General features: G+C 48.6%; 1 protein-coding gene across 1 annotated transcript; it reads left to right on the forward strand.

The window, feature by feature from the left end:
• Positions 1-251: 251 nt before the first annotated feature.
• Positions 252-13918, forward strand: EEF1G (eukaryotic translation elongation factor 1 gamma). The gene is made up of 10 exons (XM_023189468.2): positions 252-740; positions 1828-1986; positions 2676-2739; positions 2891-3033; positions 3463-3606; positions 7383-7512; positions 7907-8111; positions 13065-13237; positions 13326-13450; positions 13682-13918. The coding sequence occupies exons 1-10, from the start codon at positions 729-731 to the stop codon at positions 13838-13840; spliced, it is 1314 nt and encodes a 437-aa protein (XP_023045236.1). The 5' UTR covers positions 252-728; the 3' UTR covers positions 13841-13918.
• Positions 13919-15140: the final 1222 nt, after the last annotated feature.

The following is a 15140-nucleotide window of genomic DNA, read 5'->3' on the forward strand; positions in this document are numbered from 1 at the left end:
GGGAGGGACAGGGCGCGTTCTCCCTCATGTCCCTGCCCTGCTTCGGGGCCGGAGGGCCGGTGCCCTTGCTCCCAATAACAGCACCCTGGAGCTGTAAGGGGTTAGATGTGAGCAAATGTCACTTTGGCAGGTGGGTTCAGATCGGGGCCCCTGTTAGACACTCATCCGTTTCTGGAGGAAAAGCAGAGCAGGAACTAAAGGGTATAGCACACACACTGTCACCTCCGCGCAGCAGTCGTTCCTCGCTCCCATGAGTTTCACAGAATCATGTGAGGGGCTTGGCAGAACCTATCATCAAGTCACTTGTCCCTGGGCGGGCCAGAGGGGGACGCCCTCAGCAGCCTGGCCGCGCCGGGCCAGCAGCAGCGCCACGTAGCCGAGAACCCGCGGCTTTTCCAGCGGGTTCTCACAGCTTCCCCGCCCTCCACGCTGTCTACTTCCACGTCTAGAATCCGATTGGCCCGCTGCACCTGAGGGGCGGGCCAGTCAAGATCTCCAATGCGCAGGCGCGAGCTTTTTCCGCGCTGGCCAGCAGGCCTCACCCACCCCGTTCATTTTCCAATTCAGCGCCACTGGATACCGAACTGTCGTACGTATGTCTTCTGTGTCGTCCTCGCTTTCCGGCTGCTGTTTCTCCACGGCTCTCCCCTTTCCCCCTCCTTTCTCTCCTGGGCGGCTTACTTTGCGGCAGCGCGGAGAACCCCACCCCCTTTCTTTGCGGAATCACCATGGCGGCTGGGGTAAGTTTGCCGGCACTGGTGGTTCGGGTCATCCTATCCACCGCCATCCTTTGCCCGAGTGGGGCCAGTCGGCGCCAGAGGAGTTCTGAGGCTGAATGGGGAACTGATTCTGGGTCTACAGACCGTACTGCTGGAGAGCAAGGTTCCTACGGCCTGGAGGGGAACTGAGGCTGGGGCTCTCGGAGGCCAGAGGTGGAAGGGTCTGGGGAAGAGGAGAAAAGGGATGCCGAATCTGGGCCGTCCGAAGCCTGAAAAAGGGGTTCGGCTCTATTGCCGCCTTGAGGCGTGGTATCTGGGCAGGTTGACGAACTTCTGTGACCGTTTTGTGGAGTAACAGCGGGGACAGGGTGAAGAGGAGGGTCTTTGTGGGCAGGTCCGGCTGGCACGGTTAAAGATAGTCTCTCAGGGAGGTTTGGGAGCGAGAGGATTCTCCGGACAGTGAAGTCAGACCAGTTGGAGTCCGCTGGCCAGCTTAATAGAGAAGGCAACGCCGGGGAACTTGCTGCGGGACAGGACCGGAGGGATGGTATGCGCGACACGGAAAGAAAGGCTTTTGAGGGAGAGGAGTTGATTTAAGAAGACGGCATGCCATCCCCTATCTCTGGCCACTCTGAGGGGAACTAGAAATCTCTCGATCGTTGTGCGTGCCTTAGAGACAGGATGATGCTTTTGAAGCGGTGAGTAGCTGAGCAGTAGAGTAGACAGGCGCTCGGAACCATCAATGAATGAAACGAAGGCTCCGTGAAGGGAAGGGAGTATGTTTGTAGGCAGATGGAGTCTGATGGAGCTAGAAGTTCTGGATTTCTTGGAGATAGATTTGAGGGAAAGAGAATGCTTCTAGAGGTGTCCTTAGGGAAGGTCAAATCTGTCAACAAGCTTTATTTAGCAGTTGGTGTGTAGTTCTGTTCTTGGTATTTCGGAGGATTCTGATTACATATGACAAGTGTTAAAGGACTTGGTTCACCAGAGGAAGTAAAAGGGTGAGTTGAACACATTGGGATTATTCAGGCAAGTCATCCTGGGGAATGGCATTTAGGACTGGGACCCTAATACTCTTACTAATTTTGTTCCTCTCTTTCTCCCATAGACCCTGTATACGTATCCTGAAAACTGGAGGGCCTTCAAGGCTCTCATCGCTGCTCAGTACAGCGGGGCTCAGGTCCGCGTGCTCTCCGCACCACCCCACTTCCATTTTGGCCAAACCAACCGCACCCCTGAATTTCTCCGCAAATTTCCTGCCGGCAAGGTGAGTTGGGAGATGGGGAGCGTCCTTCGGTTCTGAGAAACGAAGGCCTGGGATTCTGTCACTCTGGAGATGGCCCCCATCTCTAAAAGAGAGCTTCCCATGTTATTTTCTTCAATATTTCAGTGATTTTATTTTGAGATAAATGTAGATTCAATGTAGTTGGTAAAAAAAAAGTACAGAGCTATTCTGTGACTTTATAAAATTCACGAGTTTACTTTGTGAGAAAGAGAATGAGTTTTGACTAAGCATTTTCAGTGCAAATATATCAGATTATCTGTTATGGGCAGGATTCTTACCCCAAGGGGTTTACAGAGATAGGTGAAAAAACATGCTAAGAATGGAGGAGATGAAGTGCTATGTGGATGGGTCACACACTAATACTTGGCACTGATACATTGATACAGGAGTTGCTTTTGGTCTTCTGCTTGTTTGATCCAGAGATTTCATACAAATATCCTGTAATATGCAAATCTGTTGTGCTTCCTAGTTAACATTTTGAATTCAGATTGCAAAGGATGCCAAGTTCTTGAAGTATTTATTTATGGTTCTTGGGTATCAGATAGTATCGAGAGTTTGGATAGTGAGGATCGTCAGTCTTATATAAGTATTTTTGTCCAAAGCAGTTTGGCTTCTGGTATTGGTTAGGGAGAAATTTTGTGTGTTTTACCTTTTCACTGCTTTGTCCCCAGGTTCCGGCATTTGAGGGTGACGATGGATTCTGTGTGTTTGAGAGCAACGCCATTGCCTACTATGGTAATTTGCAGGGGTATATGGGAATGGGAGAATTTGGAGGTGAGGGTGTAGGAGAGGGTGTGAGCGGGGATGCATATGAAGGAATTCTTCAGGACCTGGACTGGTGTTGGCATTCCCCCAGAGTTCTGACCTTTGTGTTCTGCCTCTGCAGTGAGCAACGAGGAGCTGCGGGGAAGTACTCCAGAGGCAGCAGCCCAGGTGGTGCAGTGGGTGAGCTTTGCTGATTCCGATATAGTGCCCCCAGCCAGTACCTGGGTATTCCCCACCTTGGGCATCATGCACCACAACAAACAGGTGAGCCTTGGAACTTTGGGAGAAGCCAGGGGCGGGGGTGGCATTAGCTCCTGGGTGTTGGGAGTAAGAAATAAAATAGGTTGGAAAAAAGGTGCCAAGGATATATAGGCAATGAGAAGACATAATCTCTGGGGTACAAGTTTGAAGTGGTGGGCAGTTGATGGAGGAAGTGTCTGTCATGAGTGGTCAGAAGAGGGATTGCTTCTGTGAAGAGATTATACCAAATGGTGAAGGGGGTGGCTGGACCCCCTTTATGTATAAAGTTCCTTTATGATACATTTAGAATGATCCTAGGGTCTGCCTCCATTGAAAGAGGGTGAGGGTGAGCTCGGACTTCTAGGTGAAATAGCCTTCTTAGTTCTATGAATTGGGGAGGTGAGGGAAAGGGATTGGTACCCACTGATGAGCTTTATCATGTTGAATCACTAGGCCACTGAGAATGCAAAGGAGGAAGTGAGGCGAATTCTGGGGCTGCTGGATGCTCACTTGAAGACGAGGACTTTTCTGGTGGGCGAACGAGTGACACTGGCTGACATCACAGTTGTCTGCACCCTGTTGTGGCTCTATAAGCAGGTGAAATTTATGGAGAATCCATTTGGCAGGGGGTAGATGGGGATTAGAAGCAAAGTGACAAGGTATCTAGGTTACCCTGTATTCTGCCGAGGGCTTGGAAAACAGCTAGAGCTGGGTGCAGTGGCTCACACCTGTAATCTGAACACACTGGGAGGCCGAGGTAGGCAGATCACCTGAGGTCAGGAGTTTGAGACCAGCCTGGCCAGCATGGTGAAACCCCGTCTCTACTAAAAATACAAAAATTAGCCGGGTGTGGTGGCGCACACCTATACTTCCAGCTACTTGGGAGGCTGAGGCACAAGAATCACTTGAGCCTGGGAGGCGGAGGTTGCAGTGAGCAGAGATCGCCCCACTGCACTCCAGTCTGGGCAACAGAGTGAGACTCCGTCTCAAAACAAACAAACAGAAAACAGCCAGGAATCCCAGGACTGAGTACCATCACTTGCTTTCCCTTCTCTTAGGAAGTTGGGTAATGTCTTACCTTTAGTTCCTGTTTGGCAGCTAAGATGTTCAGTTTATTGCCATATTTCTTGGGAAGATTGGTTATTCTTAGTTGTGAAGACAGAGGTGATGATGGTAGCTTCAGCATTAAGATCTTTTTGGAGGCAGGCCAGGCACTGTGTCTAACACCTATAATCCCAGCACTTTGGGAGGCCTAGGCAGGTGGATCACTTGAGGTCAGGAGTTTGAGACCATCCTGGCCAGCATGGCGAAACCCCCGTCTTAAAAATACGAAAATTAGGGGCCGGGCGTGGTGGCTCAAGCCTGTAATCCCAGCACTTTGGGAGGCCGAAACGGGCGGATCACGAGGTCAGGAGATCGAGACCATCCTGGCTAACACGGTGAAACCCCGTCTCTACTAAAAAATACAAAAAACTAGCCGGGTGACGTGGTGGGCGCCTGTAGTCCCAGCTCCTCGGGAGGCTGAGGCAGGAGAATGGCGTAAACCCGGGAGGCGGAGCTTGCAGTGAGCGGGGATCCGGCCACTGCACTCCAGCCTGGGCCACAGAGCAAGACTCCATCTCAAAAAAAAAAAAATACGAAAATTAGCCAGGCGTGGTGGTAGACGCCTGTAATCCCAGCTACTTGGCAGGCTGAGGCAGGAGAATCACTTGAACCCATGAGGTGGAGGTAGCAGTGAGCCAAGATCGAGCCACTGCACTCCAGCCTGGGGGACAGGAGCGAGACTCCATCTCAGAAAAAAAAAAGGCTCTTTTGGAGACAAGTACAGGTTCAAGCTTTGGCTTCATTGTTTACCGACGTAGGTAAGGGGTTATATGCGGATGAATTGCTTTAGTCCCCGTTTTTTATTTTTTGCAATCTATAAAATCAGGGTAGTAATAATCGCTGTCAAGGTTATTGGGTCAAAAAAGAATGACAAGTCACTGGTTTCCAAATAAAAGCTCTTGGACTCATGCTGGTCCAGAATAGTAATGTGATCATAGCAAAGAGAAAAACACTTACTGCATGCCAGACCCTGTGCCAGGGGCCTCATGGGGATCATCTTAGTGAGTCTAATAAGTGGTAGAGTAGAATTTGAACCCAAGTATTGTGGAACCGGCACTCTGATTGCTATGTTCTGTTTCCATGACAAGATTTTTTTCCTCTTCTGATCTTTGCAAACTAAAAAATAACAACAGTTCTACTCGAAGCTGTTTATTCTTATTTTTCTTTGACCATGGCCGATACACCAGACACTAACTTTAATTTGAAGGACTATCCATTATTCCTTTTTTTCTTTTTTTTTTTTTTTTTTTGACAGAGTCTTGCTCTGTCAACTAGGGTGGAGTGCAGTGGCACGATCTTGGCTCTCTAGAACCTCCACCTCCCAGGTTCAAGCAATTCTTCTGCCTCAGCCTCCCAAGTAGCTGGGATTACAGGCATGCGCCACCAAACCCGGCTAATTTTGTGGTTTTGCCATGTTGGTCAGGCTGGTCTCGAACTCTGGATGTGAAGTGATCCACCCACCTCAGCCTCCCAAATTGCTGAGATTACAGGCATGAGCCACCGTACCCAGCCAGGACTGTCTGTTCTAAATTGGTTTGAATGTTCTTTACTTTTTGAAGTTTGATGGGTGTGTGTGTGTGTATAATATGGCCAATGTAGATAGTAAGTATCTATAGTGTTTAGATTTTATTTGGCCAAATAAGTAGTTGATACCCCTCTGTGGGTCTCAACCTTTTTTTTTTTTTTTTTTTGTTTTTTGGGCATGCCTTTTTTTTTTTTTTTTTTTTTTTTCGAAGTCTCGCTCTTTTCCCCCAGGCTGGAGTGTGATGGCGCGATCTCGGCTCACTGCAACCTCCGCCTCCCGAGTTCAAGCGATTCTCCTACCTCAGCCTCCCGAGTAGCTGGGATTACAGGCATGTGCCACCATGCCCGGCTAATTTTTATACTTCTAGTGGAGGCGGGGTTTCACCGTGTTGGCCAGGCTGGTCTCGAACTCCTGACCTCAGGTGATCCGCCTGCCTTGGCCTCCCAAAGTGCTGGGATTACAGGTGCAAGCCACTGCGCCTGGCCGACGTGAAATTTAAAAGATTGGAAACAGTAGCTCTGAAATAGTTTTGTAAAGGAGCAAGACAATTATTGTTCTTACCCCTAAATGGAGGATGGACCCAAGTGTCCATCCATTAAACTGTACTGCACTGAACAAAAAGATTAGAAAAAGAAATGGAGACCGGGTGTGGTGGCTCACACCTGTAATCCCAGCACTTCAGGAGGCCAGGGTGGGAGGATTGCTTGAGCATACGAGTTCAAGATCAGTCCAGGCAACATAGTGAGACCCCATCTCTATTCCATCTCTATTATATATATATATATATTTTTGTTGAGACAAAGTCTCACTCTGTCACCCAGGTTGGAGTGCAGTGGCATGATCTTGGTTCACTGCAACGTTCTCCTCCCGGGTTCAAGTGAGTCTTCTGCCTCAGCCTCTGGAGTAACTGGGACTACAGGCATGTGCCACCATGCCTGGCTAATTTTTTGTTTTGTTTTGTTTTTTGAGACGGAGTCTCGCTTTGTCACCCTGGCTGGAGTGCAGTGGCACGATCTCTACTCACTGCAAGCTCCGCCTCCCAGGTTCACACCATTCTCCTGCCTCAACCTCCCGAGTAGCTGGGACTACAGGTGCGCGCCACCACGCCCGGCTAATGTTTTTTATTTTTAGTAGAGACGGGGTTTCACCGTGTTAGCCAGGATGGTCTCAATCTCCTGACCTCATGATCCGCCTGCCTTAGCCTCCCAAAGTGCTGGGATTACAGGCATGAACCACTGCGTCCAGCCTCTTAAAGCGCTTGTAGAAATTAATTTACTTGGGTCGGGCATGGTGGCTCACACCTGTGGTCTCAGCACTTTGGGAGGCCGAGGCGGGCAGATCACTTGAGGTCAGAGTTCGAGAACAGCCTGGCCAACGGGGAAACCACATCTCTACTAAAAATACAAAAATGAATTGGGCATCATGGTGGGCACCTGTAGTCTCAGCTACTGAGGAGGCTGAGGCATGAGAATCACTTGAACCCAGGAGGTGGAGGCTGCAGTGAGCTGAGATCATGCCATTGCACTCCAGCCTGGGCGACAGAGCGAGACTCTGTCTCAAAAAAAAACTAAAAAACTAAAAAACTGAAGAAATGGGAAGTAATCCAGGGAAGGATGATGTTGTATGAAGCTATCGTCTATAGGGTTTGAAAAGAAGGTGGGCAATGGGGCTTAGGTAGAGCAAGGGCTCTTGCTGTGGACAGGGCCTTACCACTGACTTTGTTTCCACCCTTATGTCCTGGCAGGTCCTAGAGCCTTCTTTCCGCCAGGCCTTTCCCAATACCAACCGCTGGTTCCTCACCTGCATTAATCAGCCCCAGTTCCGGGCTGTCTTGGGGGAAGTGAAGCTGTGTGAGAAGATGGCCCAGTTTGATGGTGAGTCTGAGGAGATCAGGAGGCATATGGCCAGGATCGGGGTCTGGTTTGCTCTGCATCAACCTCTTGATTTCCTGTCTTGCCTTTGGGTTATAGGGACCTGCAGAATGTAGGGTGTCAATGTAGCAATTAATACTATGTGCAATTTGTTTCATACACACTCATACCCTGACTAATTTGTATTAGTGTGTAGAGTTGCCATATAAAGTATTTGTTGCTAAGGGTGTGTTCTTGCTGGAGGACATACAGTGAACTGATGGGCAGTCTGGAGCCTAAGTTCCTTACTTGTCCCATTCGTCAGTTTCCTCTGTTACTCTGCTTGCCCTGCGTGGTTTTGGAGGGGTGTGGAAAGAGGCAGAACATTCATTCACTTTCCTCCCTTCCTCTGCACCAGCTAAAAAGTTTGCAGAGACCCAGCCTAAAAAAGATACACCACGGAAAGAGAAGGGTTCACGGGAAGAGAAACAGAAGCCCCAGGCTGAGCGGAAGGAGGAGAAAAAGGCAGCTGCCCCTGCTCCTGAGGAGGAGATGGATGAATGTGAGCAGGCGCTGGCTGCTGAGCCCAAGGCCAAGGACCCCTTCGCTCACTTGCCCAAGAGGTAAGGATATTGGAGGGTGGAGGGTGTGGGACCAGAGAAGGCCTGGTCTCACCTTTATGTGTCCCCCTTCAGAAACAGCTAGAGCTAGAATTTTAGCTTCATATGAAGTTAAAGGTATATTTTAGTTGTAAATAAAGCAGCTTTCTAGGCTGATCATCAGGAATTGGGCAAATTTTGATTGTGGAGAGCAAGTTCCAAATACAGCCAGTACTGGGGAAGATTGAACTCCTTTTCCAACAAAGACAGGAACAGATTTTCATATCGTGGTAAACTGGCTTTGAGCAAGCTCATTTGACCATTTGAGAGCTCTGAGAACAAACACAGGGAGAGGTGGGGAAGAAGAAAGTGCAGAGAGCCTTGGGTGGTGCTGCACGGCTGGCTGTGCCGAGGTAGTGGATGCCAGAGCGGGGTCCTTTGAATTGTTTTGTTTTCTGTTTTGCTGAATCAGACTGCACAAAAATTGCTCACTAAGAAAAAGGATGAAGATCATAGCTAAGTAGTGTCTGTCTAGTTCATTGTTCCACAACTGGGGGGAGTTAAGTCCCCAAGTAGAAGAAAGTAGGTGTCCTCTGTATCCTTTTTTCAGTTAAAGGCAGGGGTTCTTGGAAAAAATAATATAATAAAAGCGAGATTTTTGGCGTGAAACAAGTAGGACACTGAGTGCTTGCCCAGTTCTCTGGGATGGAGTCTTTCTTCCATCACTGCTCCAAGTCATTTTATTGAGAGTTCAAGCAGTATGAGAAATCTATATTCTGTGGTCACTTTGCTTTGGAACTCCTCTTTCTCTGCATTTTTTGCTCCCACTCACTCCAAAGCCGTTCATCTTTTCACTACTTGGTCTGTTAGGGTTTACATTTGGCTTTCTCCCATTTTATAATGACTTTGATGCAGGGTGAACCAGCCTAAAGGAGCATCCACTGGTAGGGACACCACAGCTGTGCATAGAGTTGTGAATTACAAGCATTGCACTAATGGACAGGAGCAACTTGGGGTGTAGCTGAAAGTTCTTACTCACGGGTACTTTGTACAAGACCAGGAAGACTCCATCCAGATGCAAGCACTCTTTAAAGATGTATTTTTTGAACTAGTGATTTACCTTGAATTTAGCACAGGTGCAGGTCAAGAGTGAGCAGGATTTTTGGTGTGTGTAAATAGATCATGATAACTAACCCAAATTACATACTGTGTTGTAACTCAGGCGTTGTTAATTATTAGCTAGAGATTTTCACATATAGTAGGTCAGTACTCTGGGCAGGAAATAAATGAGGCAGTAGTAAACTTAAAATCTTTAATAAACTTTACATTTTCTTAACGTGCTTTTGGGAATGTTTATTAATGTATATTTGTTGGGTTACCATGATGTCCTATAGGGCTACTAGAAATGCTTTCCCCAAGGTTTTGTTGTTGTTGTTGTTTGTTTGTTTGTTTTTTGGAACAGGGTTTTACTTAGTCCAGTCTGGAGTGCAGTAGCATGATCACGGCTCACTGCAATCTTGACCTCCTGGATTCAAGCGATCCTCCCACCTCAGCCTCTGTAGTAGCTGGGACAAAGGCACACATCATCACACCCAGCTAATTTTTTATTATTTATAGAGACTAGGTCTCACTATGTTGCCCAGGCTGGTCACAAACTCCTGGGCTCAAGCGATCCGTGGCCTCTCAAAGTGCTGGAATTACAGGTGCGAGCCATTGTACCTGGCTTTTTTTTTTTTTTTGGGACAGAGTCTCACTCTGTCACCCAGGCTGGAGTGAAGTGGTGCAATCTCAGCTCACTGCAACCTTCGCCTCCCCGGTTCAAGCGATTCTCCTGCCTCAGCCTCCCAAGTAGCTGGGACTACAAGCGTGTGCCACCACGCCCGGCTAATTTTTTGTATTTTTAGTAGAGACGGAGTTTCACCATGCTGGGCAGGCTGGTCTCGAACTCCTGACTTCGTGATCCGCCCACCTCCACCTCCCAAAGTGCTGGGGTTACAGATATGAGCCACTGCTCCCAGCCTTTGTTTTGTTTTGTTTTGTTTTGTTTTGTTTTGTTAGTTCTGAGACAGAGTCTCACTCTGTTGGAGAGTCTCACTCTGTTGCCCAGGCTGAAGTGCAGTGGTGTGATCTCTGCTCACTGCAGTCTCCGCCTCCCGGGTTGAAGCAATTCTCCTGCCTGAGCCTCTCGAGTAGCTGGGATTACAGGTGCGCGCCACCATGCCCGGCTAATTTTAGAGACAGGGTTTCACCATGTTGGTCAGGCTGGTCTTGAACTGACCTCAGGCAATCCGCCTGCCTTGGCCTCCCAAAGTGCTGGGATTACAGGCGTGAGCCACTGCCTCCGGCTCCCCCAGCATTTTTAGTGTCATAAAAGTGATGTCCTAAAAGACCAAGCTATCAATGTCCAGGTTTTAATTCTAGTTCTTTTAAGACCCAGCTAGGTCAAGCGCGGTGGCTCACATTGCTTGGCAGGCTGAGGTGAGAGGGTCACTTGGGCCCAGGAGGTTGAGGTTGCAGTGAGCCATGATCCTGCCTCTGCACTTGGGTGACTCAGCAAGACCCTGTCTCAAAACAAATAACAAAGCTTGAACAGCTCAGGAAGGTGTGAAACAATTCCTAGCCCCACTTTTGGTGTGGTTGAGGTTTTAAGACTCCTCAGATGAGGTCTCTTATGCATTTGGAAAAGAACCTGGGACCTAGGGTTAAAGGACAGATCCTCTGCTTTGCTACACTGTAAACTTGGACCAGTCATTCTACTTGGTCTCATCTGTAAAGACAGGGGAGGGTCAGGGTAACAGTTCATAACTCATGGGTTATAAGGATTGAGTGAAATTGATACTCGTGGCAATATTTATGCTATGAACAGTAGAACCAACTAAACATTCAGTTTAATATTCAGTGTTTAGTAGATTTATGGCACAATCTTGCATTAGAAGATTATTTGGCCATTAAAATGTTTGCAAAGAATTGTTTTTGAGGTAGGGTCTTGCTGTGTTGCTTAGTCTGGTCTCCAACTCCTGATCTCAGGTGGTCCTTCTACCTCAGCCTTCTGAGTAGCTGGGACTGCTAGTGCAAAAATTGTTTTTTTTTTTTTTTGTTTTGTTTTTTTTTTTTTTTGAGGCAGAGTCTTGCTCTGTCGCCCGGACTGGAGTGCAGTGGCCGGATCTCAGCTCACTGCAAGCTCCGCCTCCCGGGTTTACGCCATTCTCCTGCCTCAGCCTCCCGAGTAGCTGAGACTACAGGCGCCCGCCACCTCGCCCAGCTAGTTTTTGTATTTTTAGTAGAGACGGGGTTTCACCGTGTCAGCCAGGACGGAAATTGTTTTGTTTTTTTGACAGGGTCTTGCTCTGTCTCCCAGGCTGGAGTGCAGTGGTGTGATCTTGGCTCACTGCAACCTGTGCCTCCTGGACTCAAGCAATTCTCTTGCCTCAGCCTTCTGAGTAGCTGGGATAACAGGCGTGAGCCACGGTGCCCAGCTCCTAGCTAATTTTAAAATTTTTTGTAGAGACAGGATGGAAGAATTCTTAACACTATGGATAGCATGTCACAGTAACAACAAAGTATAAGCACAAAAGTGCATATGTCATGGCTACATCTTTGGAAAATCAAAGGCTATAGGAAAATACATAAAAAGATTATCCTGTTCGTTGGCATTATAGGTGATTTTCTTCAGTCAGCATATATATATATATATATATATATGTACACACACACACATACACACACATATATATAGAGAGAGAGAGAGACGGAGTCTTGCTCTGTTTCCAGGCTGAAGTGCAGTGGTGCAATCTCAGCTCATTGCAACCTCCATCTCCTGGGTTAAAGCAAGTCTCCTGCCCCAGCCTCCCGAGTAGCTGGGACTACAGGTGCATGCCACCAATTTTTTATTTTATTTTATTTTATTTTATTTATTTATTTTTATTAAAGATGGGTGTTCACCATGTTGGCTAGGATGGTCTTGATCTCTTGACCTCATGATCTGCCCGCCTCGGCCTCCCAAAGTGTCGGGATTACAGATGTGAGCCACCGTGCCTGGCCTTTTTTTTTTTTTTTTTGCCCCCAGACGGGACTCTTCCTCTACCGCCCAGGCTAGCGTGCAGTGGCATGATCTCTGCTCACTGCAACCTCCACCTCCAGGGTTCAAGCAATTCTCCTGTCTCAGCCCGCCACCATGCCCAGCTAATTTTTGTATTTTTAGTAGAAACGGGGTTTCACCTTGTTGGTCAGGCTGGTCTCGAACTCCGGATGGTAGGTGATCCGCCCGTCTCGGCCTCCCAAAGTGCTGGGATTACAGGCGTGAGCCACCATGTCCGGCCAGTGTATATGTTTATAATTGGAAAGAAAGAAAGCAGATCTCCAACCATGGAGGGAGTGACCTCTGCTATATTGATGCTGGCATTCTTGGCTCAGTATGCCAGATTGCTTTTAAGATAACCTGAACCTAAGGGCTTTCCAGCATCAAAACCTCGGAAAAGACTAAAGCTTGTTTATAGGCAGAGAGGGACTAAAGGACATGGGTGTAAGATTTGGGGTGGAGGCCCTTTGAGAATGTTCATTGCTTACATTCCTGTTACAGCTCATGTAACCTGAAGAGGCCTGTATGGTGGGGGGAAGAAACTTGGATGAGTCAGTGACTGAGTGTGGTTCATGGAAAACAGCCTGGAGGGCCTGAACAGGGAAAAAGAAGTCCTCACTCTGTCACCACCTGGGGGCAGCAGTTGTCCATGCCCTTCCTGGGGCACATCTCATGAGCCCCTCTGAGTTCACCCTCCACATGCCTTGCATACTTACGCAGAGGAGTGTCCTAGGCCCCCGTTCAAACCCCTTGAGCTCTCTTCCCTCATAAGGTCATACACATCTGCCAGCGCAGTGACCATTTCCTTTATATTAGTAAAGCCGAAATGAAAGCACCCTTCACTTCTCTTAGCCTGGCAACCCTCCTCCTTATTGACCCCCGTGCTTTCTTCCTCTTAGTACCTTTGTGTTGGATGAATTTAAGCGCAAGTACTCCAATGAGGACACACTCTCTGTGGCACTGCCGTATTTCTGGGAACACTTTGATAAGGACGGCTGGTCCCTGTGGTACTCAGAGTATCGCTTCCCTGAAGAACTCACTCAGACCTTCATGAGCTGCAATCTCATCACTGGTAAGAGCGGGTCTGAGACGAGGAAGGAGAACAAGGTGTAGCAAGTGCTGTGATTCCAAAGGCTGAATGTTCTCGCTTGCCCCTTCAGGAATGTTCCAGCGACTGGACAAGCTGAGGAAGAATGCCTTCGCCAGTGTCATCCTCTTTGGAACCAACAATAGCAGCTCCATTTCTGGAGTCTGGGTCTTCCGAGGCCAGGAGCTTGCCTTTCCGGTGAGGCAGGTGGAGGAGAGGAGTCTCTTTAGGGTGGGGCAGGGATATAGGAAGCACTGTGTTTTATTTCTGAGCTGATGGACGTTGAGGAGGGTTCAGGAATGCTTATAGAAAGGAGCAGTTTACGTTCACAGTAGACCTGGGGTCCGATGACATGTGTTTGAGCTGGAAGTAACACAGGTGTGGGGTGGTGTCTCATAACCTGACCACATGCTGGCTTTTTATCCCCAGCTGAGTCCAGATTGGCAGGTGGACTACGAGTCATACACATGGCGGAAACTGGATCCTGGCAGCGAGGAGACCCAGACGCTGGTTCGAGAGTACTTTTCCTGGGAGGGGGCCTTCCAGCATGTGGGCAAAGCCTTCAATCAGGGCAAGATCTTCAAGTGAACATCTCTTGCCATCGCCTAGCTGCCTGCACCTGCCCTGCAGGGAGATGGGGGTCATTAAAGGAAACTGAACATTGAACCTTTCCTGTCCTGCCTCCTTTGTGAGTGGTGGCGTCTTCAAGGGGAGTAAATATGTTGAAGCAGGGTACTTTCTGTGTTTGCAGTACCTCGATATGCAGGAGAGAAGACTTCAGAAGAACAGAAATAGAGGCCTGTGTTCACTTGTGATTTTAATTACCCTGCCTCCTACGGTGATGACTGTCTTCTAGCTGGGAAAGAGCGGAAGCAGTTGGGGCGGATAGTGACATGGGGCTTTGTGACTACCTAATTCTTAGGGGTCAGATTCCAGGCCTTTCCCAGTGAAGGGAGAGAATAGCTGCTAATAACAAGAGCTAACGTGTATAATTCAGAGTGCAAAGAAACTTTACATTATTTCCTATAACTGTCCTGTGAGGTAGGTAGCTGACAATATGCAAGGGTTGTAGTTTCTTTTGCTTTGTTTTTTTAAGACAAGGTCTGGCTCTGTTGCCCAGGCTGGAGTGCAGTGGTGCAGTCTCAGCTCAACCTCTGTCTCCCAGGCTCAAGCCATCCTCCCACCTTAGCCTCCTGAGTAGCTGGGACTATAGGTGTGCACCACCACGCCCGGCTAATTTTCTTCTTCTTCTTTTTTTTTCTTTTTTGTAGAGATGGGGTTTTGCCATATTACCCAGGCTGGTCTCAAACTCTTGAGCTCTAGCGGTCGTCCTGCCTTGGTCTCCCAAAGTGTTGGGATGATAGGCATGCATCACCATGCCTGCCCTAGGGCTGTAGTTCAGATGCCTCAAACCTGCAGGACAAGGCACAGACTACTCGACAGGCACTGGCCTGTCCCGGGCCGTTGGCCCTTTCCCGGCTGCGTTGTCAGTCTGGTGGTATCCCTGATTTCTAACGGGAAGCATAGGGGTTTAGAGATTTCACTAACTTGCCTGTGATCACACATTTTAAGTGTTAGAGGCAGAGTTTTGAACCCAGTGGGTGTCACTTTTTTTTTTTTTTGAGACGGAGTCTCGCTCTGTCGCCCGGGCTGGAGTGCAGTGGCCAGATCTCAGCTCACTGCTAGCTCCGCCTCCCGGGTTTATGCCATTCTCCTGCCTCAGCCTCCCGAGTAGCTGGGACTACAGGCGCCCGCCACCTCGCCCGGCTAGTTTTTTATATTTTTTAGTAGAGACGGGGTTTCATAGTGTTAGCCAGGATGGTCTCCATCTCCTGACCTCGTGATCCACCCGTCTCGGCCTCCCAAAGTGCTGGGATTACAGGCTTGA

The sequence above is a fragment of the Piliocolobus tephrosceles genome, chromosome 13, assembly GCF_002776525.5.
Source record: "Piliocolobus tephrosceles isolate RC106 chromosome 13, ASM277652v3, whole genome shotgun sequence".
Classification (NCBI taxonomy): Eukaryota; Metazoa; Chordata; class Mammalia; order Primates; family Cercopithecidae; genus Piliocolobus; species Piliocolobus tephrosceles.